General features: G+C 42.0%; 1 protein-coding gene across 1 annotated transcript; it reads left to right on the top strand.

Moving 5' to 3' along the window:
* The first annotated feature begins 12,016 nt into the window (after nucleotides 1-12,016).
* Nucleotides 12,017-12,469, top strand: LOC136491747 (uncharacterized). The gene has a single exon (XM_066487994.1). The coding sequence runs from the start codon at nucleotides 12,017-12,019 to the stop codon at nucleotides 12,467-12,469; it is 453 nt and encodes a 150-aa protein (XP_066344091.1).
* Nucleotides 12,470-26,726: the final 14,257 nt, after the last annotated feature.

Below are 26,726 nucleotides of genomic sequence, written 5' to 3'. Positions count from 1 at the left end.
GAGGCCATAGTTTAGATTTAGTGTTTTAAGTTGCCTAATTCACCACCCCTCTTAGGCGTCATGGTCCCTTACAAGTGGTATTAGAGTCAGGTTGGCTCAATTTGGACCTTTGGCTTCACCGCCGTTGAGCCAACGCTATTTAGAGTGGTTGGGATGGATACCTCTAGGCTTCCACACTTTGACGGCACTAACTTCCCCTACTATAAAGCTAGATTGGCTTATCACCTTGAGGCGGTAGATTTGGGTGTTTGGAGAGTCACTCGTTACGGGATGAAACCCATTAAGAATCTCGATAAATCCACAAAGAGTGAAGAAAAAGAAATTCATTTCAATGCTAGAGCTAAAAATTGCGTGTTTGAATCTTTTAGCATGGATGTGTTTAACCAAGTGTTCACTTTAAATATGGCACATGAAATTTGGTTAAAACTCCAAGAGCTCCATGATGGCACAACTAATGTCCGTGAACAAAAACATTGTCTAGCTAAATAAAATTATGATTCCTTTAAAATGAATGGTGATGAGCTTGTTCATGATATGTATTCTCATTTGAATCTAATTATCAATGAGCTCCATTCAATAGGATTAACGAAGCTAGATGATGCGTACATCATGAGGAAGATCATCTCCATGCTACCACAAAAGAAATATGCAAGCATCATCACCATCCTTCATAACATGGAGGACTTGAGCACCATGACCCTGGCCATAGTCATTGGCAAGATAGTGGCATTTGAAATGTCACAAAAGATGGGTCAAGAAGAAACCTTGTCATCAAGCAAATGCAAAGCTCTTGCATGTAGTGAGAAAAAGAAGATGAAGGGCAAGCAAGTTGAGACAAGTTCAAGCTCCTCAAGTGAAGAAGAAGAAGATGAGGAGGATGATGATGATGATGATGATGATTCAAGTGATAATGATCAATCTTCCTCGTCCACCTCCGATCTTGATGAAGAATCAATCAAACTTATCAACAAGGTGGAGAAGATGATCCAAAGGCTCAATGTCAAGGGTGTGCCCATTCAAATTCAAGATTTCATCTTCACCAATCAAAGAAATGAGCAAAGAAAGAAATGATGCTATGGATGCGGCGAGTTGGGGCACTTTGTGAAAGTTTGTCCAAACAAGCCCACACACAAGACAAAGAAGAAGGTGTGCAAGGACAAAGCCCTAACATCAATAAGGTCATGGGATGATTCTTCAAGTGAAGAAGAAGACCATCACAAGAGGCGAGGCCACAAGCACTCATCATCAAGCTCTTCTCGTGTGTGCCTTATGACACGAGGTAACAAATCTCATCCTCTGGTGAGAGTGATAGTGATGATAAAATGCCTTCTCTTAATGAACTTGTGCAAGAAAATCTTAAATACGCTAAGGCTTGCACTAGCCAACAAAAGAAGCTAAAAATGTTGCAAGAAAAGCTAGATAGTATACAAGAAGTATATAAAACCTTACATGAACAATATGAGACATTTGCTAATCTCAATATTGAACTATCTACTAAAATTGAGTAACTTGAGGCTAGTGTAACAACAAATGCATGCACAATCAATGATGAGCAACTTGTAAAGAAAAATGAAAAATTAAAAGAAAAGTTAGCTAGCTCACAAGATGCTTATAAAAGTTTGCTTGCTAAAATGGAAACCATGTGCAAACATTGTGATGAGCTAACTAATAAAGTTGCTAATCTTGAAGCCATCGGTACAACCCTCACCAAGGCACCTAAAAAGAAAAGTTCTATCTTTGACATGCCTAAAAAGGATTATTCTACTTCTTGCAATGATTTATGTTTAGACTCACCATTGTGCAACCAAGTTTATGTTGAGAAAGTTGCTATAGATACATGCACACAAGAGGTCGCAATGGAGAATGAGCAACTCAAGCAAGAAGTGACTCGCCTTACCAAGGACTTGACTCAAGTAAAAGGCAAAACGGATCAAGCCCAACATCATCAAGATAACATCGTTAAGAGAGTGAAGAAGCTTGATGAAGGAACCGTGGTTTGCTATGTGTGCCACAAGGAAGGCCACAAGTCCTATGAGTGCAAGGTGAAGAATGGGGGAGGAGCTAAGAAGAAAGAGAAAAACAAAAAGGAAACAAGCAAGCTCTCCAACACCTACACCAACAGGGTGGACAAAAAGGCCTCCACACCTTATCTCTTGAAGAAGAAGAAAAATGACAAGGTGGTGGCCATCAAGGTGAACAAGCAAGCCAACAATGTGGCCAAACGCATTTGGGTGCCAATGGAGATTATTTCCAACATGAAGAGCACCAAGAAGGTTTGGATCCCGAAAGGGAAGTGAGAAGTTCCAAGTGCATTGCTTGAGTGTTTGCATCTAGAGGCACTTGGTGTTCGTGTTTCGCTGTAGGATTCGCTTATTACTCTTGGTGGTTGCCGCCACCTAGACGGCTTGGAGTAGTGAGGATCGTTGAGCGGAGGTTGGTGATTGTCTCTGGCTCCGATCGTGGTGCCCTTTCCCCGGCAGAGAGCCAAAAGGTACTCTAGTGGATTGCTCGTGGCTTGTGTGATCCTCATCTTGTGTTGGTTGTGTGGCACCCTATTGAGGGTTTGGCGTGTGAACCTCCAAGTGAGTGAATCGCCACAACGAGGAGTAGTTTGCCAGCAAGCAAGTGAACCTCGGTAAAAAAATATTATGTCATCATTTGATTTTGAGGTGATTGGTCTTCATTGGTCTTCATTCTTGTGATTGATTGGTTCACTCCTCAACATGGCGGTATAACTATCTTGCTCTTTCTCTTTACATTACCGCAAACTAGTTGTCAAGCTCTTTAGTGTAGCTAGTTGTGAGAGCTTGTTAGTTTGGTTAGTGTGGCTCTTTAGTTAGCTTTTGAGAGCACACTAACTTAGTATAGTGACATAGCTTTGTGTGGATAGAAACTATATAAACTAGAATTGTGGTAGGTGGCTTGCATTTTTAGTAGGCTAGCGCAACACTTGCTTCACCTCATTATTATCTAACTGGTTTGTTAAGTGTTGTTGTAGAAATTTTTAATAGGCTATTCACCCCCCCTCTAGCCATTAGGATCTTTCAAGTGGTATCGGAGCCGAGGTCACCGTGATTTGAGGCTGAACAACCTTCGGTGTAAAAAGGGCTCAAATCAATAACACCAAGAAGCCACCCCAATTTGATGGCACAAATTATCCATATTGGAAATCAAAGATGACCACACATATCAAGTCAATCAATAGAAGAGTGTGGAAGGTGGTAGAAACTAAAATTGAGATTGAAGATCTGGAGAATCCCACTATGGCCGAAGAAGTACTTCTCCAAAACAATGACATTGCTATAAGTGTCATTCATGATGTAATTGATGAGAGAACATTTGAGCAAATCAAGAATATTGAGATGGCTCATGAGTCTTGGAAGAAGTTGGAAGAATCATTTGAGGGCACTCAAGCCGTGAAGGGTGCAAAGGCATACATTCTCAAAGAGAAGTTTGCAAGCTTCAAGTTGAAGGAGGATGAGAGTGTGCTGGAGATGTTCCATAGGCTTCAAGTGCTTATCAATGATCTCAAAGCACTTGGAGAAGAGGTGAAGGACAAGGACTTCTCCCACAAGTTCTTGAGATGCTTACCTTCAAGATTTGGCACATTGGTCACTATTCTAGTGAGGAGTGGTTTGGACACCATGACACCAAACCAAGTATTGGGAGATATAATGACCGATGATACATATAGAGATGATGACGAGAAGGCAAAAAAGAAGGATAAGAAAGATGAGAAGAAGGATGAGAAGAAGAAGAGCGTAGCATTCAAGGCCACATCATCCAAGGGCAAGGCAAAGCAAGATACATCAAGTGAAGATGATGGCTCATGGGATGATGATGATAATGAGAAGATGGCTCTCTTTGTTAAGAAATTTGGCAAGTTCATGATGAAGAAAGGGTACCGTGCTAGAAGAAAGAAATCTTCATCCAAGAACAAGGAAGAGTCAAGAAGGTGCTTCAAATGTGGAAGCAAAGATCATCTTGTTGCTCAATGTCCATACAATAGCGACAATGATGATGACAACAAGAAGAACAAGAAGAAGCAAAAGAAGGAAAAGAAAGAGAAGAAGGACAAGATGACCTTCAAGAAGAAGAAGGGTGGTTTATATGTGGTCACTTGGGATAGTGATGCTTCCTCAAGTGATGATGACAAGACCACCAAGAAGAAGACACTTGCAAGCATTGCAATCAATGAGAAGCCTTCTCTCTTTGACACTCCATCATGCTTCATGGCTAAGGCCACTAAGGTACAAATTTTTGATGATAGAAGTGATGATGAACATGATAATGAAAATGATAGTGATAGTGATGATGATGAACCTACTAAAGATGAATTATTTGACATGCTAGAAGATGCTAAAGAACACTTTGACATTAAGAGAAGGGAATGCAAGAGCTTGAATAAGGAGGTAAAAGCCCTTAAGAAAGCCCTTGATGAGCTCAAAGCAACTCATGAGAGGCTAGAGGAAGCCCATGAGAAGCTTGGCAAGGCTCACAAAAAGCTTGAAAAGGCTCATTCCTCTTTGCTTGATGATCAAAATAAAAAGAAGCATGTTGAAACTTGCAATGTAGGCTTAACTTGTGATATAATTGATGAATCATTATCTATGCCTATCATTATTGCTCCCACTAACCCTTCTTGTAGTACTTCTACTTCCACCTCATCTAGTAGTGATGGTCTCCCTTGTGATACCTCACTAATGGTTGAGAATGAGAACCTCAAGAAGGAGGTCAATAAGCTCACTCACACCTTGGCTAAGGCCTATGGTGGTGAGGACCGCTTGCTTATGTGCTTGGATAGCCAAAGAGCTTCTCTCTACAAAGAGGGATTGGGCTATACCCCCAAGAAAGGCAAGGCAGCTTTTGCTCCTCACAAGACTAGTTTTGTGAAGAATAATGGTCGGTTTTGCACTAGTTGCAAGCAAGTTGGTCATAAAGAGCATGAATGCAAAAATAAGAGCAAAAATGCTAATGTATCCTCCATTAAGCTTGATTCTTTTTGTGTGCTTACTAAGGGTACAAATGGTGTAAAGGCTAAGTTCATTAGTAAACCATGGATGGGCTCAAAGAAGAAAGCCATTTGGGTACCAAAGAGCTTAGTGACTAACCTTCAAGGACCCAAGCAAGTTTGGGTACCTAAAAAGAATTGATCTTCTTTTATAGGTAAATTATAAAGCCAGAGAAAGGCATTTGATTCTTGATAGTGGGTGCACTCAACATATGACCGGTGATGCAAGAATGTTCAACTATCAACACCAATGGCAATGATGGTTATGATAGTATCACATTTGGTGACAATGGCAAAGGCAAGGTCAAAGGGCTTGGTAAGATTGCAATATCCAATGACATGAGCATTTTCAATGTGTTGCTAGTAGAGAGCTTGAACTTCAATTTGTTATCCATGGCTCAATTATGTGATCTTGGATTCAAATGCATATTTGGGGTAGATGATGTAGAGATCATAAGTGTAGATGGCTCTAATTTGATCTTCAAAGGCTTTAGATATGAGAATCTATATTTGGTTGATTTTAATGCTAGTGAAGCAAAATTATCTACATGCTTGTTCACTAAGTCTAGCATGGGTTGGTTATGGCATAGAAGGCTTGGTCATGTTGGAATAAAACAATTGAATAGATTGGTTAAGCATGACTTGGTTAGAGGCTTGAAAGATATTGTGTTTGAGAAGGATAAGCTTTGTAGCTCTTGTCAAGCCGGCAAACAAGTTGGAAACACCCATCCTAAGAAAAGCATGATGAGCACTAGTAAAGCATTTGAGTTATTGCACATGGACTTGTTTGGGCCAACTCAATACACTAGTATTGGTGGTAACAAATATGGTTTTATGATAGTGAATGATTATACTAAATACACTTGGGTATTCTTTCTAGTGGACAAAAGTGATGTGTTTGCAACATTCAAATCATTTGTCAAGGGCATTCACAATGAGTTTGAAACAACAATCAAGAGAGTTAGAAGTGACAATGGTAGTGAGTTCAAGAACACTAGAATTGATGAGTTGCGTGATGAATTTGGAATTAAACATCAATTCTCGGCCAAGTACACCCCACAATCAAATGGCCTTGTTGAGAGGAAGAATATAACACTCATTGATATGGCAAGGTCTATGCTTAGTGAGTACAATATGAGTCAATCTTTTTGGGCCGAAACTATCAACACGGCTTGCTATTGTAGCAACCGCCTCTATTGTCATCCATTGAAAGAGAAGACACCATATGAGATTTTGAATGGTAGAAAGCCCAACATTGCATATTTTTGGGTCTTTGGTTGCAAATGCTATATCTTGAAGAAAGGCACTAGATTGGGCAAGTTTGACAAGAAATGTGATGAAGGTTTCCTACTTGGTTACTCCACTACAAGCAAAGCATATAGAGTTTGGAATTTGGATAGTGGTACTCTTGAGGAAGTTTATGATGTTGAATTTGATGAAACCAAGAGTTCACAAGTAGAGAATGAGAACTTGGAAGATGTTAGGGGCATTCAACTTTCAAATGCCATGAAGAACATGGATGTTGGTGAATTGAGGCCTAGGCAAGTGAATGATGGTGAAGACGATCAAGTGCAAGTGCTCTCTAACTCAAATATGCAAGATGATACGGATCAAGCTAGTACAAGTGGCTCTTATGACAATGAACAAGATCAAGTGGCTAGTACATCATCTCAACCTAATGATCAAGCAAGTGCAAGCAATCAAGTTCCAATCTTCCAACCAACCAATGTTGCAAGAGATCATCCATTGGACACTATCATTGGTGATATTTCAAGAGGTGTGCAAACTAGATCAAGATTGGCTTTATTTTGTGAGCATTTCTCATTTGTGTCATCTATTGAACCAAAAAAGATAGATGAAGCCTTGAAGGATGCTGATTGGGTGAATGCTATGCATGAAGAATTGAATAATTTCACAAAAAATCAAGTATGAGAATTAGTAGAGACCAAAGGGACACAATATGATTGGAACCAAATGGGTCTTTAGAAACAAGCAAGATCAAGATGGGATAGTAGCAAGGAACAAAGCAATATTAGTAGCACAAGGATATACACAAGTTAAAGGTCTTGACTTTAGAGAAACATATGCCCCGATTGCTAGATTGGAAGCAATTAGAATCTTGCTAGCCTATGCTTGTGCCCACAACATCAAACTCTATCAAATGTATGTTAAGAGTGCACTTCTCAATGGTTACATCAATGAAGAAGTATACGTTGAGCAACCTCCCATGTGTACAAGTTGAAGAAGGCATTGTATGGCTTGAAGCAAGCACCTAGAGCATGGTATGAGAGATTGAGGGACTTCCTACTCTCTAAAGGGTTCATGATGGACAAGGTTGACACCACTCTTTTCATCAAGAAGATTGAAAAAGATTTATTTGTGTTGCAAATCTATGTTGATGACATCATATTTGGATCAACCAATCAAGACTTTTGTGTTGAGTTTGGAAAGATGATGGCTAATGAGTTTGAGATGTCCATGATTGGAGAGTTAAGTTACTTCCTTGGTCTTCAAATCAAGCAATTGAAGAATGGTACTTTTGTAAGTCAAGGCAAGTATATCAAGGACATGATCAAGAAGTTTGGCATGAGTGATAGTAAAGCCATTAGTACACCAATAGAAACAAATGGCCACTTGGATAGTGATGCAAGTGGCAATATGGTGGATCAAAAATTGTATTGGTACTCTATGTGACCGTATCAAGGCCGGATGTCATGTTTAGTGTATGCATGTGTGCAAGATTTCAAGCCTCACCAAGAGAAAGTCATTTGAAGGCTACAAAGAGAATATTGAGGTACTTGAAGCATACACCAAATGTTGGTTTGTGGTATCCCAAAGGAGCAAAGTTTGAGCTAGTTGGTTACTCTGACTCGGATTATGTGGGATGCTAGGTTGAAAGGAAGAGCACCTCGGGCACATGTCAATTGTTGGGAAGATTACTTGTTTCATGGTCAACAAAGAAGCAAATAGTGTTGCATTATCAACCGCCGAAGCCGAATACATATCCGTCGGTAGTTGTTGTGCACAAGTACTTTGGATGAAGGCCACTTTGAGTGACATTGGAATCAAGTTCAAGAAAGTGCCAATGCTTTGTGACAATGAGAGTGCAATCAAGCTAACCAACAATCTGGTTCAACATGCAAGAACAAAGCACATTGATGTCTGCCACCATTTCATAAGAGATCACCAACAAAAAGGGGACATTTGCATTGAAAGTATAGGCACCGAAGATCAACTTGCCAATATATTCACCAAGCCATTGGATGAGAAAAGGTTTTGCAAGCTAAGGAATGAGTTGAACATATTGGATTTCTCAAATATGTGTTGATGCACCCCCACTCATATGACATGCCTCTCCTTCGAGCAATCCAAGGTAAAAGTTGATTGGCATGGCATACATCCTTGCTAAGGACATGTTTAGTGCATCTAGTCATATTTTTAATCTTATTAGGACCTTTCAAATAGCTCTATTCTATTAGGCTCATTCATGAAAATCAAATGAATTTGATGTTTATATGGTATCACTATTGCTTCTATGCTTGATTTGATCTAGTGATAGCATATGACATGTTTATGGGCTTGTAAACCTAGTGTTTGATCTAGAAAATGAGCTCTAAGTGTTTAACTCAACATGGTACAAGATAACCCTTATTTGGAGGTGTGAAGAAGCTTGTCCTTGGATCAAACTGAGTTAAATATCTTTGGCAAATGATCTAGATTAGACCAAATCTAGGAAAATGATTCTCACCCCATTGATTGACATTGATAATCTCGACCCTACAAGTAATACTACCTATATTTAGAACCTTTGTGGTCCTTGATGACAAAGGGGGAGAGAAACAAAGATATTAGTACATGGGGAGAAAAACGAAGATATTAGTGTACTAAGATAGTGAAAAGACAACAAAGGGGGAGAACTTGACATAGGGGGAGAGATATGACAAAGGAAAGGAATCAATTAAAATGTTGAGCACACAAGTAGGGGGAGCAAGCTCATGAACTTGTATGGTGCATTTGTATGTGCATTTCATATGTTTGCTTGCATGGCACAAGTATTAAAGTTAAACATCCATGCTTGCGTGATGAATATTAGTTGTAAGATTGAATGATGAAATGAAATCACTAGATAATTTTCATTTCCAAGTAAGCCTTTACAAGTGGTACCTTTCTAAAATACGTTTCCAAGTGGTATTGAGCTAACCATGGTGCTAAGGATGGTATATTGGTGCACTCTGATTGGTATCACACTTCAAAGGTCCATCTCTTATACCTTAGCATCATTTGGTAGACATTGACTCCTATATTTCCTATCTAAGCATATGTGCAAGCTTCAATCCAAACTCTTAGCACATATGTAGGGGGAGAAATTGCTACCATTTGGGGTTCATGAAACTTGTCCATATCCTTTTACACATGGTAAATATGCTTGGGCAAGCAACATGGATTCAATTGAATCTCAATTCATATCTTTGTATAAGGGTTGTCATCAATTACCAAAAAAGGGGAGATTGAAAGCTCTAGTTTGGTTTTGGTGAATTGATGAAACCCTAAGTGCTAACCTAGTTTATCAAGTGATCATGAGATAAGTAGCACACTTCAAGTGGAGAAGCCAATGAAGATCATAACATGACAATGGTGATGCCATGGTGATGATCAAGGGCTTAAACTTGAAAAGAAGAAAGAGAAAAACAAAAAGCTCAAGGCAAAGGTATAATTTGTAGGAGCTATTTTGTTTTGGTGATCAAGACACCTAGAGAGTGTGATCACATTTAGGTTTGATAGCCATACTATTAAGAGGGGTGAAACTCGTATTGGAATATGGTTATCAAAGTGCCACTAGATGCTCTAACTCATTGCATATGCATTTAGGATCTAGTGGAGTGCTAACACCCTTGAAAATGTTTGTGAAAATATGCTAACACATGTACACATGGTGATACACAAGGTGGTTGGCACTTTTGAGCAAGGGTGGAGAAGTTAGAAGTGAAAAAGAGTTGGTCGTGAAGACGCTGGCGTCGGTCAACTGACCGGACAATGGGTCTGAAAGCACCGGACACTGGCTACTCGTGTCCAGTCGAACTGGTAAGACAGCACAGTGCCTAGGGTTAATCACTGAACATTGGACTATGTCCGGTCAAGGTGGACCAGACGTGTCAGGTCGAAGAAATACGTCTCGGGGAGCTTACTGGAAACGACCGGACACTGGGGCTTCAGTGTCCGGTCAGTTTTGCCGGATCGTCCGGTCAGCTTCATAGCCGTTGAAATCTGACGAACAGCATTTGAAGCTAGTGACGTGTGGCATCCATCGGGCGATCGGATGCTGAGGAGCAGCATTTGGTCAGTTGGACCAGAGCGTCCGGTCGACCCATGTTATGCCTAGTGAAGGGGTACAATGGCTCTATTTCGTGGGGGCTTCTATTTAAGCCCCATGGCCGGCTATGGCTTACATCTTTGGCCATTTTCATTGACATAGCAACCTTGTGAGCTAAGCCAAAGCTCTCCCACTCATCTCCATCATTGATTCATCATCATAGTGAGATTAGGAGTGAATCCAAGTGCATTGCTTGAGTGATTGCATCTAGAGGCACTTGGTGTTCGTGTTTCGCTACGGATTTCGCTTGTTACTCTTGGTGGTTGCCACCACCTAGACGGCTTGGAGCAGCGAGGATCGTTGAGCGGAGGGTGGTGATTGTCTCTAGCTCTGATCGTGGTGATTGTGAGGGGTTCTTGACCTTTCCCTAGTGGAGAGCCAAAAGGTACTCTAGTGGATTGCTCGTGGCTTGTGTGATCCTCATCTTGTGTTGGTTGTGCGGCACCCTATTGAGGGTTTGGCATGTGAAGCCAATTAGCGCGTGAACCTCCAAGTGAGTGAATCGCCACAATGAGGACTAGCTTGCCAGCAAGCAAGTGAACCTCGGTAAAAAATCATTGTGTTCATCCTTTGTTTCCGAGGTGATTGGTCTTCATTGATATTGATTCTTGTGATTGATTGGTTCACTCCTCGACACAGTGGTATAACCTTCTTGATCACTCTCTTTACATTACCGCAAACTAGTTGTCAAGCTCTTTAGTGTAGCTAGTTGTGAGAGCTTGCTTGCTTGGTTAGTGTGGCTCTTTAGTTAGCATTTGAGAGAACACTAACATAGGGTAGTGTTATAGCTATTGAGTGAATAGATACTATCTAAACTAGAATTGTGGTAGGTGGCTTGCATTTTGAGTAGGCTAGCGCAACACTTGCTTCACCTCATAATTGTCTAACCATTTTGTTAAGTGTTGTTGCAGAAATTTTTATTAGGCTATTCACCCCCCCTCTAGCCATTAGGACCTTTCAGTACTCTTGTAAATTGATCGTGGCTTGTGTGATCCTCATCTTGTGTTGGTTGTGTGGCACCCTATTGAGAGTTTGGCGTGTGATGCCAATTAGCGCATGAACCTCCAAGTGAGTGAATCGCCACAACGAGGACTAGCTTGCCAACAAGCAAGTGAACCTCGGTAAAAAATCATTGTGTCATCATTTAATTCCGAGGTGATTGGTCTTCATTAGAATTCATTCCTTAACTCGGTAGTATAACCATTTTGCCCTCTCTCTTTACATTACCACAAACTAGTTGTCAAGCTCTTTAGTGTAGCTAGTCGTGAGAGCTTGTTAGTTTGGTTAGTGTGGCTCTTTAGTTAGCCTTTGAGGGCACACTAACTTAGTGTAGTGACATAGCCATTGTGTGGATAGAGACTATAGAAACTAGAATTGTGGTAGGTGGCTTGCATTTTTAGTAGGCTAGCGCAACACTCGCTTCACCTCATATTTATCTAACTGGTTTGCTAAGTGTTGTAGAAATTTTAATAGGCTATTCACCCCTCCTCTAGCCATTAGGACCTTTCACCCAGGTGCTCATGGATGGGGGTAGCAGGCTTAACATCCTATATGTTGAGACCCTAGATGCCATGTGCATCCCTCGGTCCAGGCTCCGATCGAAGGTCGCACCATTCCATGTCGTGATCCCCATGATGCGGGCGTACCCGCTTGGGCAGATCAACCTGCCCGTCATGTTCAGGGACCGTGCCAACTTTTGCACGGAGATCATGACCTTTGATGTGGTAGACTTCGAGGGGTACTACCACGCAATCTTGGGACGTCCATGTTATGCTCGGTTCATGGCCGTCCCCAACTATACCTACCTCAAGCTAAAGATGCTAGGGCTGAGTGACACCATCACCATGGGAACTACCTTCCCACATGCATACACGTGCAATCGGGAGAACCTCGAGCACGCCACCGGTCTCGTCAACTCCGTTGAGCTCAAGAGGCTCCAGGAGGAGGTAGTCTCGGCCATGCCTGACTACCATGAGCCAACCACCATGAGTGCATTTAGCCTGACCGAGGAGACTAAGGCGATGGAGATCGATCCCATCGATCCGACCAAGATGGTGCGGATTGGGACCAAGCTCCCGACCAAATAGGAAATCAAGCTCATCGACTTCCTATGCGCGAACCGAGACATCTTTGCCTAGAAACCAACCGACATTCCAGGGTTGGTTTGTGGCATCCCAAAGGAGCAAAGTTTGAGCTAGTTGGTTACTCTGACTCGGATTATGCAGGGTGCAAGTTTGAAAGGAAGCATACACAAAATGTTGGTTTGTGGTATCCCAAAGGAGCAAAGTTTGAGCTAGTTGGTTACTCTGACTCGTATTATGCAGGGTGCAAGTTTGAAAGGAAGAGCACATCGGGCACATGTCAATTGTTGGGAAGATCACTTGTTTCATGGTCATCAAAGAAGCAAAATAGTGTCGCATTATCAACCGCCGAAGCCGAATACATATCCGCTGGTAGTTGTTGTGCACAAATACTTTGGATGAAGGCCACTTTGAGTGACTTTGGAATCAAGTTCAAGAAATTGTCATTGCTATGTGACAATGAGAGTGCAATCAAGTTGACCAACAATCCGGTTCTACATGCAAGAACAAAGCACATTGATGCATTGAGAGTGTGGGCACCGAAGATCAACTTGCTGATATATTCACCAAGCCATTGGATGAGAAAAGGTTTTGCAAGCTAAGGAATGAGTTGAACATATTGGATTTCTCAAATATGTGTTGATGCACCCCGCACTTATATGACATGCCTCTCCTTCAAGCAATCCAAGGTAAAAGTTGATTGGCATGACATACATCCTTGCTAAGGACATGTTTAGTGCATCTAGACATCTAATAGACTCATTCATGAAAATCGAATGAATTTGATGATTATATGGTACCACTATTGCTTCTATGCTTATTTTGATCTAGTGGTAGCATATGACATGTTTGTGAGCTTATAAACCTAGTGTTTGATCTAGAAAATGAGCTCTAAGTGTTTAACTCAACATGGTACAAGATAACCCTTATTTTGAGGTGTGAAGAAGCTTGTCCTTGGATCAAACCGAGTTAAATATCTTTGGCAAATGATCTAGATTGGATCAAATTTGGGAAAATGATCCTCACCCCATTGATTGACATTGACAATCTCAACCTATCTATAATTTAAGCCTTTGTGGTCATTGATGACAAAGGGGGAGAAATAGTGTACAAAGATAGTGAAAAGATAACAAAGAGGGAGAACTTGACATAGGGGGAGAGATATGACAAAGGAAAGGGATCAATTAAAATTTTGAGCACACAAGTAGGGGGAGCAAGCTCATGAACTTGTATGGTGCATTTGAATGTGCATTTCATATGTTTGCTTGCATGGCACAAGTTTTAAATTTCAATATCCATGCTTGTGTGGTGTATGCTAGTTATAGGTTTGAATGATGAAATGAAAATCTAGCACGCATAAGTTATCTAGTGATTTCATTTCCAAGTGTTTCCAAGTGGTATCAAGCTAACCATGGTCCTAAGGATGATATAATGGTGCACTCCAATTGGTATCACGCTTCAAAGGTCCATCTTTTATACCTTAGCATCACTTGGTAGACATTGTCTCCTATATTTCCTATCTAAGCATATGTGCAAGCTACAATCCAAACTCTTAGCACATATGTAGGGGGAGCAATTGCTACCATTTGGGGTTCATGAAACTTGTCCATATACTTTTACACATGGTAAATATGCTTGGGCAAGCAACATGGATTCAATTGAATTTCAATTCATATCTTTGTGAAAGGGTTGTCATCAATTACCAAAAAGGGGGAGATTGAAAGCTCTAGTTTGGTTTTGGTAAATTGATGAAACCCTAAGTGCTAACCTTATCAAAAGTGATTATGAGATAGGTGGCACTACTCCAAGTGATGAAGCAGTTGTGAAGATCATGATGATGGTGATGCCATGGTGATGATCAAGCGCTTGGACTTGAAAAGAAGAAAGAGAAAAACAAAAGGCTCAAGGCAAAGGTATAATGGTAGGAGCCATTTTGTTTTGGTGATTGAGACACTTAGTGAGTGTGATCACATTTAGGATCGATAGCCGTACTATTAAGAGGGGTGAAACTCATATCGAAATGCGGTTATCAAAGTGCCACTAGATGCTCTAACTCATTGCATATGCATTTAGGATCTAGTGGTGTGCTAACACCCTTGAAAATGTTTGTGAAAATATGCTAACACACATGTGCACAAGGTGATACACTTGGTGGTTAGCACATTTGAGCAAGGGTTAGGATCTTCACCGGTGGAGTGCGGACAGTCCGACGGTGCCACTAGCGCCCTATACAGAAAAGACGAAGGTCACTGTAAGTGACCGGACGCTGGCCTCGGTTGGACCAACACGTCTGGTCAGTAGAAGCTGCAAAGACACTAGTGTTGGTCTCTAACCGGACGCTGGGTCACTTAAGTGACCGGACGCTGGAGGGGTGCGTTTGGTCCTACTGACTTGGCAGTGCACAAAGGAGACGCCGAGTGACCGGACGCTGGGTGAGTCTAGTCGAGTATGACCGGACGCGTCCGATCGTGATTTCTCGCTTCTGGATGCTTACTAGAAATGACCGGACGCTGAGGTCCAGTGTCCGGTCACTTCGCAGCAGCGTGTCCGGTCATCACTTTACCGTTGGGAATGGGCGCTTAGTATTTAAAGAGAGGGGACACGTGGCGTGCATCGCACGACCGGATGCTGAGGTCCTGTGTTCGGTCAATATGACCGGAGCATCCGGTCACCCCACATTATGCCCAGTGAAGGGGTACAACGACTCTATTTCGTGGGGGCTTCTATTTAAGCCCCATGGCTGGCTCAAGCTCACGCCTGTAACACCCTAAAATTTGGATAGATTTAAATTGGTTAAATTGATTTACTTTTACTTGTGTGAGCATTTAAACATAGGCTAAATAATAAATTTATAAGAATAAAATCAACATCAAAGTTAGAATACATGCTTGAGCATTCATGCTGGTGCATATTTTGTGCTGAATTGATTTGGTTTTGTTTGATTTCAAAAGGGAATTCAAATTCATTTGAAAAGGATTCAAAATGCTTGAAAAATAAAAAAAGAAAAAGGAAAAGAACCCTCATTTTCTCTCTGCCCAGGCTTCTGGCCCAGCCGACCTCCTCTTCCTCCCTCTGCCAGCCCAGCAGCCAAAGCCAGCAGTAGTAGGCCATGCGCCCGATCTCCCTTCCTCCTTCTTGGGCCAAGGTAGCCGGCCCAGCAAGCCCGCCCGCAAGCACAGCGCAAGCATGGCAGCCCGCAGCGTGCCGTCCCTTTCCCTCACTGACGACTGGGTCCTGCCTTCTCTCTCTCTGTTACACTGGCAAGGCTGGCCCACGCATTAGGTCATCTTCTTCTCTCTCCCGTGACCAAGCCGGACACCGCCGTCGGAGTCCGCGTGTGCTACGCCGCCTAAGCTTGCCCCGCACACCAGGCCGCCCTATAAATCACGAGTGCGTTCACGTCCGCATCGTTTCCATCCAAAAACTGAGTGCCAACGCTTCGTTCCTGAGCTCCAGCGCCGCCGAAACCCTAGACGCCGCCGCGCCGTCGAATTCCGCCGCTGCACTGCTTCACTGCCGCCGTAGGCAAGTAACCGAGCTTCGTAGTGCTCTCGCGAAGCCGCCGTGCCCATCCTTTCTCTTTTTCTTGCACTCAGTTGCTCACAGAGCATCATCGGACCTTGTAGGGTGCCCCTCGCCGCCGTTCCACGTCGTGCGTCACCCACAGTCCGCCTTGGCCTCCGCTTTTTGTCCTGGTTAGTGCGCACCAAGCTCCTCTTTCGATTGGTGTCAGTCCCGAGGTAAACCTTGGTCTCTAGGGTCTGATTCGATTCCACCGGCGAGCTTGGTGGCCGTCGGCAATGGCCGCCGCTGCGGTCTACCTTCGCTCCGGTCGGCAGCGCCGCCTCCCTCTCCCCCGATTTAATCTGGACCGTCCAGATTTGATCTAGCGTCTGACAAACCCCCGTACCCCTTTCGGTTGGTATTTTTGCTAAAGAGACCCTGCGGTTTTTAGTAATAGAACCTGCAGTCCAAAGCGTATTCCAGAGAATACGTGTTTTCGTTTTGAAAACGTATTTTCCAATTTACAGATTCAAATTGAAGTTCCATCTAATTACAGTTTTGCCACTGCCTTTCATTGCTTATAACTTCTTCGTTTTAACTCCAAATTGATCCGTTCAAGTTGCGTTAGATTCGTATTGTTGAGATCTATCTGTTCATATAATTTGTCATCATGTTTTTGAACTTTAAAATTCAAGTTTAGATTTAATCTATTTCTTTAATAGGAAAACTTGCTTTAACCATAACTTTCTCGTGATAGCTCCATTTTTCGTGATCTTCGCATCTGTGTGATCATAGCAATGTGTAGAATAGTTTTATAAACTTTTCAAAACTGTTTGTCTCTGTTGGTGTACTATTCTAATTAAATATATTTGTTTTCCTCGTGTATGATTGCTCGGATGAATTGTATGTTGCTGCTTGGTGTTGTTGATTGAGTATAGACGGTGAGGTTTTTGTTGGTGATCAAGAGTTCATCTACGACCAGCAAGACTAGCAGGATCTTCAAGAGCCCTTTGATCAAGGCAAGTATAGCTAAGGACCTTCCTTGTTGTCCTATTCATGAGATGCACTAAAATTCATTTGCATGTGTCCACTTTGTTATCCTATGTAGGAAATCCTAGAATTTGACCTTGAATACCTTGAAACCTGGATTTATGCATTTGGGTAGTGTTATGCTAGCTCTTAACAATAACCATGATCTTGATACTTGACTGATAATTGAGCTTTAAACAATTTAAGATGACTTGTTAGCAATGACAGGAGGGTTTAATTCCCTCTTCTCAAGGACTTGTTTGTAAGTGATCATCTGGGACTTATAGTACAGCTATGAGGGCTACATGGCTCTGGCTTTAGTTGCTTGCGAGACCTCTTCTAGCTGGCTTAGAGGATACTATGAGTCGGGTATAGGACAGCCTCTGTCCTGTTGTGCCTTGCTATGGAAGCGGCCTTTTATTTTTTTTTTGGAAGGGGGGTTCCTATATCCGATGACCCTGCGGCCCTTCCCGGTTAGATGAACTTCTGAGTAGCTTTATGTGGTTTTTGGTGTCTGGACGTAATTAACCCGTGCACTTGTAAAACCATGACTCACAGTGAAAGTGTACACCTCTGCGCAGAGTTAACAAACTGCTATACTAGCCGTGCTCACGGTCACGAGCGGCCAAGGGATTCTTACACCATAAATGAGCTCTTGTTTAATTGTGCTTAACTAAGTTGTCCTTAAGCTAATTGTTGTCTTAGTATAATGATCATATGTTATGGGAATTATGGTACTACCTTGTTGCTAGTAAATGCTAAACTTGATCATACACATAAAAGCTACTTGCAGTTCAACCAGTGTCAGCTATTTGAGCCTCATGAACCCTTAGTTATCTTGTTAAGTACAACATGTACTTATGCCTTGCTTTATCTTTTATATTGGAAAAATCCCGGATGGGTAACAGATCAAGATTGGATTGAAGATTATTGTGATGAGTATTAGGCTTGGTGTTCACCAGTTGACGTCCCTGCTGGAGCTTCTACAAGAGAGTTATCTTAGTAGTTATTATATTTATGTTTGAGACTATGTGTTGAATATTTATTCACTATGTAATAAACATTGTGCTGGTACAATTCACAATTTGTCCACTTATGTGTGCGACCATTCCTAGGGTGCACATAAGACTTTTATACATCCTCTTTTGTTCCTAAAACTGGGTGTGATAGATTGGTATCAGAGCATTGTTGACTATAGGACGCAAGCCTAGTTAGAATGGTCATTTTTAGTTTCCTTTGCTTCACCTGTTTCATGCTTTCCACCTCAATCTTGTTATTTGCTAAGTTTTGTGCTTCTTTTGTCTTATTCTATTATAAAATCAATTGATTCTATTCTAAATGATTTGAAACTTCTATAGATGACACATGACCGCAAGTTTGCCCGCTTGTACGTTGGATGCTTTCAACCATAGCGTGCTGTGTATGAGCCAATGGAGCCTAGAGAGGACGTCCAGAGGAAGAACTGGAAGAATGAGGTTGGTGAAGAGGTCCATTCTTCGCCAACTCCGATAGCTCAATCCCCAGCACGTGTGGAGGCCATAGACTTGACCCATGATGATGAAGATGAAGTACTCCAGCCACTGCCTCGTATAGGTTGGACTGACAAGTTAAGCATCAAGAAGCCTAATGATAATGCCTTCTACCATGACTTGCTGACAATGATGTTGGAGTACTATTATCTAGACCTGCAAGCCACTCTGGAGTATCATACTACGGAGCACAGTCATCCTCTGATTGGTTCATCTTGGGATACTCGATTGCTGGTCAAGACCCCGAATATTCGCAAGATAGATGCCGTTGTCACCCACCATGTAAGTCGGGCTACCGCGGAAAGAAGCATGGAGGATGCTGCTTCCATTGCACTTGCCTACTACCATGGCCGCCTCTCTGATGATAAGAAGGACGATGGACTCTTGTATTACCCATGCTATCTTCCGAAGGAAAATAGTTGGACCATAGAGGTCGTGGTAAAAGGATCGAAGACTCTTGAGGCCACCGTTGAGTTAAACCGTGAACTTACAAATAAGGTGGGAGCGTTAAAAGGAGAGCTGAAGAAGGCACAAGACATGATCAAAGAATACCAGAAAGAGATCGATGGCCTTAACGCCGAGTTAGGCCATCCTAAGCTGTTTGAGAAGTTAGATGAACCCTCCACCAAGAAGAACGCCGCCCCTTAAGTTTATGAAACCATTGTAATAGGCATGTTTTTGGTATCGTGAGTCGAGTCGAGTCTTTTAAGTGTTTGTGAACTATTGGTGTGCTTGCTGGATTATTATTGTGATTTATGAGTGATATGGATCTTTGTAATGAGTGCTAGGATATTGTAGGCTTGTCTACAGATCCCTTAGCTAAAAATATTAAGGTTAAAAGTGCTATAATAAATAGTTTGGTTGGTCTATCCTGTCTCTTTGCTTCCTGTTTTCTGGAGCAGTCAGTGATGTGTTGGTTATAACTTTTCACCTGTTCGAGCAATGGTCACGAAATTTTACTGGGAGTATATAGACTTCTGTGTCTTTCCAATGGCACAAGAATCACCTTTTTATCTGTTCGTATCTGAGAGTTATGACTGTCACAATATGAACTTCTGTGCTGTCTGGAATCTGAGGACAGTTTCAGTTGTGGTCTGTTTTTTATTAATGTAACGTCGGAATCAGAAAATGTGGTCTAAATGAAAGTTGTAGATAATTTCTTAAGATTTCCAACCGTATAAAGATCATCTTATTTGGATATCTGGAACTCGAGTTATGACAGTTTTTCCGACCTGCTGATTCTGCATCACGTCCAGAAATTTTCAGAATTGCTTATCTCTTACATATTGGTGATGTTTCATGTTGGATTACAGATGTCTGGCCATGGAAGAGGTAGAGGACGTGGGAGAGGTGCTCCACCACCCCCACCACCACCCATGACCAAAGCAGAGGTGTTGGCAATGCAAGGACAGTTCATGCAGTCCATGATGCAGTTCTTTCAGAACCAACCTATTGGAGCACCAGCACCTCCACCACCAAGAGACAAGCGGAGGGAATTCATGCAAGCTAGTTTTGAAGAATTAAAGAAGTGGTTGACAACAGCGCCAGTGCTGATTTTGCCCGATCTAAATAAGAAGTTCTCTATCTATTGTGATGCGTCCCGTCAAGGTTTGGGATGTGTTCTTATGCAAGATGGTAGAGTTGTTGCATATGCATCAAGGCAGTTGAGGAAGCATGAATTGAATTATCCTACTCATGATTTGGAGTTAGCAGCTATGGTTCATGCATTAAAGATCTAGAGACATTATCTGATTGGGCATAAGAGTGATATCTTTACTGATCATAAGAGTTTGAAGTACATATTCACTCAGACGGATCTGAATTTGAGATAACGTCGTTGGTTGGAGTTAATCAAGGATTATGATCTAGAAGTGCACTATCATCCTGGTAAGGCAAATGTTGTGGCCGATGCTCTTAGCAGGATGAGATATGACAATAGTTTTAAAAAGGGACCTGAGTCAGAGAAGTTATGTGAAGAGTTGAAACACTTGAATCTTGGTATAGTTGCAAATGTTATGGAGGTAGAAGTGACTCCTACGTTAGAGCAAGAGATACGTAGAGGTCAGTTAGAGGATGAGAAGTTAAAAGAGATCACAAAGAATGTAGTGATTGGGAAAGCACCCGGATTCACTATAGATGAGAATGGTACTTTGTGGTTTGGGAAAAGGATCTGTGTGCCTAAAGTGAAATCTATTCGTGATGCAATTCTATGGGAGGCACATGAGTCAGCTTACTCTATTCATCCTAGAAGTACTAAGATGTATCTAGATCTTAAAGAAAAGTACTGGTGGTATGGATTAAAGAGAGATGTGGCTGAGTATGTAGCTTTGTGTGACACTTGTCAGAGAGTGAAAGCTGAGCACTAGAGACCTGCAGGATTGTTGCAACCAATGAAGATCCCAGAGTGGAAGTGGGAAGAAGTTGGTATGGACTTCATAGTAGGATTACCCCGTACCCAGAAAGGTTATGATTCGATATGGGTAATTGTGGATCGATTGACTAAAGTTGCTCATTTCTTACTTGTTAAGACTACTTATAATGGGCCAAAATTAGCAGAGCTATACATGGAAAGAATAGTGTGTCTGCATGGGGTTCCAAAGAAAATTGTGTCTGATAGAGGATCACAGTTTACCTCTCACTTTTGGAAACAAATCCATAGTTCTTTGGGTACAGTGTTGAACTTCAGTACTGCTTATCATCCTCAGACAGATGGGCAAATAGAAAGACTTAATCAGATACTAGAAGACATGTTGAGAGCTTGTGCTTTGCAGTATGGTACTAGTTGGGATAAAAGTTTACCATATGCAGAATTCTCCTACAATAATAGCTACCAGAATAGTCTGAAGATGGCACCGTTTGAAGCTTTATATGGTCGTAAGTGTAGAACACCGTTGTTTTGGAATCAAATGGGAGAAAGTCAAGTCTTTGGACCAGATGTGCTTAGAAACGCTGAAGACCAAGTCAGAATGATTAGAGAGAACCTTAGAGTGGCACAAACTCGTCAGAAGAGTTATGCAGATAATCAAAGGAGAGAATTAGTTTTCGAAGAAGGAGATTATGTGTACTTGAAGGTGTCACCAATGAGGAGTGTAAAAAGGTTTAACCTGAAAGGAAAGTTAGCACCAAGGTATGTTGGTCCTTTCAAAATTCTAAAGAGACGTGGAGAAGTGGCTTATTAGTTGGAATTGCCTGATAGTTTATCAGGAGTGCATGATGTGTTCCATGTGTCTCAGCTTAAGAAGTGTTTGCGTGTACCGGAAGAACAAATACCACTAGAGGAACTCACTATGAAAGATGATCTTACTTATGAAGAGTTTCCGGTAAAGATTTTAGAGACAGCGGAAAGGGTTACAAGGAGCAAAATTATTAAGATGTGCAAGGTTCAGTGGAATCGGTATTCGGAAGCAGAGGCAACTTGGAAAAGAGAAGATGAGTTGAGGAAGACATACCCGCAGTTGTTTGAGTAAGCACAGCCTAATCTCGAGGACGAGATTCTCTTAAGGGGGGTAGAATTGTAACACCCTAAAATTTGGATAGATTTAAATTGGTTAAATTGATTTACTTTTACTTGTGTGAGCATTTAAACATAGGCTAAATAATAAATTTATAAGAATAAAATCAACATCAAAGTTAGAATACATGCTTGAGCATTCATGCTGGTGCATATTTTGTGCTGAATTGATTTGGTTTTGTTTGATTTCAAAAGGGAATTCAAATTCATTTGAAAAGGATTCAAAATGCTTGAAAAATAAAAAAAAAGAAAAAGGAAAAGAACCCTCATTTTCTCTCTGCCCAGGCTTCTAGCCCAGCCAGCCTCCTCTTCCTCCCTCTGCCAGCCCAGTAGCCAAAGCCAGTAGTAGCAGGCCGTGCGCCTGGTCTCCCTTCCTCCTTCTTGGGCCAAGGCAGCCGGCCCAGCAAGCCCGCCCGCAAGCACAGCGCAAGCACGGCAGCCCACAGCGCGCCGTCCCTTTCCCTCGCTGACGACTGGGTCCGCCTTCTCTCTCTCTATTACACTGGAAAGGCTGGCCCACACGTCAGGTCATCTTCTTCTCTCTCCCATGACCAAGCCGGACACCGCCATCGGAGTCCGCGTGTGCTACGCCGCCTAAGCTTGCCCCGCACGCTAGGCCACCCTATAAATTGCGAGTGCGTTCACGTCCGCGTCATTTCCATCCAAAAACCGAGCGCCAACGCTTCGTTCCCGAGCTCCAACGTCGCCAAAACCCTAGACGCCGCCGCGCCATCGAATTCCGCCGCTGCACTGCTTCACCGCCGCCGTAGGCAAGTAACCGAGCTTCGTAGTGCTCTTGCGAAGCCGCCATGCCCATCCTTTCTCTTTTTCTTGCACTCAGTTGCTCATAGAGCATCGCCGGACCTTGCAAGGTGCCCCTCGCCGCCGTTCCACGTCACGCGTCGCCCACAGTCCGCCTTGGCCTCCGCTTTTTGTCCCGGTTAGTGCGCACCAAGCTCCTCTTTCGATTGGTGTTAGTCCCGAGGTAAACCATGTCCTCTAGGGTCCGATTCGATTCCGCCGGTGAGCTCGGTGGCCGTCGGCAATGTCCGCCGCCGTGGTCTGCCTCCGCTCCGGTCGGCAACGCCGCCTCCCTCTCCCCCGATTTAATCTAGACCGTCCAGATTTGATCCAACGGCTGACAAACCCCTGTACCCCTTTCGGTTGGCATTTTTGCTAAAGAGACCTTGCGGTTTTTAGTAATAGAACCCGCAGTCCAAAGCGTATTCCAGAGAATACATGTTTTCTTTTTGAAAACGTATTTTCCAATTTACAGATTCAAATTGAAGTTCCATCTAATTACAGTTTTGCCACTGCCTTTCATTGCTTATAACTTCTTCGTTTTAACTCCAAATTGATTCGTTCAAGTTGCGTTAGATTCATCTTTTCGAGATCTATCTATTCATATAATTTGTCATCATGTTTTTGAACTTTGAAATTTGAGTTTAGATTTAATCTATTTCTTTAATAGGAAAGCTTGCTTTAACCGTAACTTTCTCGTGATAGCTCCATTTTTCGTGATCTTCGCGTCTGTGTGATCATAGCAACATGTAGAATAGTTTTATAAACTTTTCAAAACTGTTTGTCTCTATTGGTGTACTGTTCTAATTAAATCTATTTGTTTTCCTCGTGTATGATTGCTCGGATGAATTGTATGTTGCTGCTTGGTGTTGTTGATCGAGTATAGACGGTGAGGTTTTCGTTGGTGATCAAGAGTTCATCTACGACCAGCAAGACCAGCAGGATCTTCAGGAGCCCTTTGATCAAGGCAAGTATAGCTAAGGACCTTCCTTATTGTCCTATTCATGAGATGCACTAAAATTCATTTGCATGTGTCCACTTTGTTATCCTATGTAGGAAATCCTAGAATTTGATCTTGAATACCTTGAAACCTGGATTTATGCATTTGGGTAGTGTTATGCTAATGCTAAACAATAACCATGATCTTGATACTTGACTGATAATTGAGCTTTAAACAATTTAAGATGACTTGTTAGCAATGATAGGAGGGTTCAATTCCCTCTCCTCAAGGACTTGTTTGTAAGTGATCATCCGGGACTTATAGTACAGCTGTGAGGGCTACATGGCTCTAGCTTTAGTTGCTTGGGAGACCTCTTCTAGCTGGCTTAGAGGATACTATGAGTCGGGTATAGGACAACCTCTGTCCTGTTGTGCCTTGCTATGGAAGCGGCCTATTATTTTTTTGGAAGGGGGGTTCCTATATCCAATGACCCTACGGCCCTTCCCGGTTAGACGAACTTCTGAGTAGCTTTATGTGGTTTTTGGTGTCTGGACATAATTAACCCATGCACTTGTAAAACCATGACTCACAGTAAAAGTGTACACCTCTGCGCAGAGTTAACAAACTGGTATACTAGCCGTGCTCATGGTCACGAGCGGCCAAGGGATTCTTACACCATAAATGAGCTCTTGTTTAATTGTGCTTAACTAAGATGTCCTTAAGCTAATTGTTGTCTTAGTATAATGATCATGTGTTATGGGAATTATGGTACTACCTTGTTGCTAGTAAATGCTAAACTTGATCATACACATAAAAGCTACTTGCAGTTCAACCGGTGTCAGCTATTTGAGCCTCATGAACCCTTAGTTATCTTGTTAAGTATGACATGTACTTATGCCTTGCTTTATCTTTTATATTGGAAAAATCCCAGATGGGTAACAGATCAAGATTGGATTGAAGATTATCGTGATGAGTATTAGGCTTGGTGTTCACTAGTTGACGTCCCTGCTGGAGCTTCCGCAAGAGAGTTATCTTAGTAGTTATTATATTTATGTTTGAGACTATGTGTTGAATATTTATTCGCTATGTAATAAACATTGTGTTGGTACAATTCACAATTTGTCCACTTATGTGTGCGACCATTCCTGGGGTGCACATAAGACTTTTATACATCCTCTTTTGTTCCTAAAACTGGGTGTGACAACGCCCTTGGCCATTTTACATTGACATAGCAACCTTGTGAGCTTAGCCAAAGCCCTCCCACTCATCTCCATCATTGATTCATCATCTTTGTGAGATTGGGAGAGAATCCAAGTGCATTGCTTGAGTGTTTGCATCTAGAGGCACTTGGTGTTCATGTTTCGCTGTAGGATTCGCTTGTTACTCTTGGTGGTTGCCGCCACCTAGATGGCTTGGAGCAGTGAGGATTGTCGAGCAGAGGTTGGTGATTGTCTTCGGCTCCGATCGTGGTGCTTGTGAGGGGTTCTTGACCTTTCCCCGGCGGAGAGCCGAAAGGTACTCTAGTGCATTGCTCGTGGCTTGTGTGATCCTCATCTTGTGTTTGTTGTGCGACACCCTATTGAGGGTTTGGCGTGTGATGCCAATTAGCGCGTGAACCTCCAAGTGAGTGAATCGCCACAACAAGGAGTAGCTTGCTGGTAAGCAAGTGAACCTCAATAAAAAATCATTGTGTCATCATTTGATTCCAAGGTGATTGGTCTTCATTCTTGTGATTGATTGGTTCACTCCTCGACACGGCGGTATAACTATCTTGCTCTTTCTCTTTACATTACCACAAACTAGTTGTCAAGCTCTATAGTGTAGCTAGTTGTGAGAGCTTGTTAGTTTGGTTAGTGTGGCTCTTTAGTTAGCTTTTGAGAGCACACTAACTTAGTGTAGTGACATAGCTTTGTGTGGATAGAAACTATATAACTAGAATTGTGGTAGGTGGCTTGCATTTTTAGTAGGCTAGCGCAACACTTGCTTTACCTCATTATTGTCTAACCGGTTTGTTAAGTGTTGTTGTAGAAATTTTTAATAGGCTATTCACCCCCCTCTAGCCATTAGGACCTTTCAGAAGTCCAATGGACTTCGAGGAATTTGGAGACTTGGCAAAGTATGGGTGCATTTCATGGGGTGCATCGTTATGGACAAGGTAATTGCCAAGTGGGTTAGTGAATACTATAGACCCAAATTCCCCTTCCCATGTTAGGTAACTAGATTTAATTTCTTGCAATTTCAACTAACATCTAGTTCCTTTTCATGCCTAGGTTTGCATTTGCATGTTTAATCTTTTGTCTTGCATACACTAGGTATATCTTATGGTAGGCTTGCTCTGTTTCACTCTTAACCCTCGGAGCAAACCTACATGGTTTAAATTGTTTAGGAGCACGACCCATAGCTTGTTTTACAATTGTTCATCTAATATGTGCCAAAGTCCAAATTGTAGATAATTTCTCCCGAATATCACCTTCGTAAATGATTCTCACATTCATGTGATGTCATCTTTCAAGTGGTATTTTTTATTCTAAAATCAATGTGCATGTCTCCTACAAGTATTCCATACTTGTGTGCACAAATTTAGGGGGAGGTTACTCTACAAGTTGGATGCTTTCAGACTAACACCTTTTCAAGCTTATCATGTGTGTAGTAGTCTCATTGCAAGAAAAATAGAGTCCCCAGAGTTAAGCATCATACTTCAAATATCCACCACCTATTGCAAGTGGTATAAATCAAATTGGTTTCCACATGTGGTATTTCTAAACCAATATCATCATGTTGATTTCACTTTGGTATTTATATGCTTTCTCCATGCATTATATAGATTAAACTCCCTCGAGCATTAATTTGCCAATTATGCATAAACTACATTCTCCATCATATGTATGCATATATTTAGGGGCAGCTTAGTCTATGTAATGTGAGAGTCAAATTTTGTGACCTATTCCA

This window comes from Miscanthus floridulus, chromosome 11 (genome assembly GCF_019320115.1).
Source record: "Miscanthus floridulus cultivar M001 chromosome 11, ASM1932011v1, whole genome shotgun sequence".
NCBI classification, from domain to species: Eukaryota; Viridiplantae; Streptophyta; class Magnoliopsida; order Poales; family Poaceae; genus Miscanthus; species Miscanthus floridulus.
This window is presented reverse-complemented; position numbering and strand designations above follow the sequence as displayed.

Coding starts and splice junctions, on each gene's coding strand:
- LOC136491747 (XM_066487994.1), top strand. CDS start 12,017: ATGCGGGCGTACCCGCTTGGGCAGATCAACCTGCCCGTCATGTTCAGG.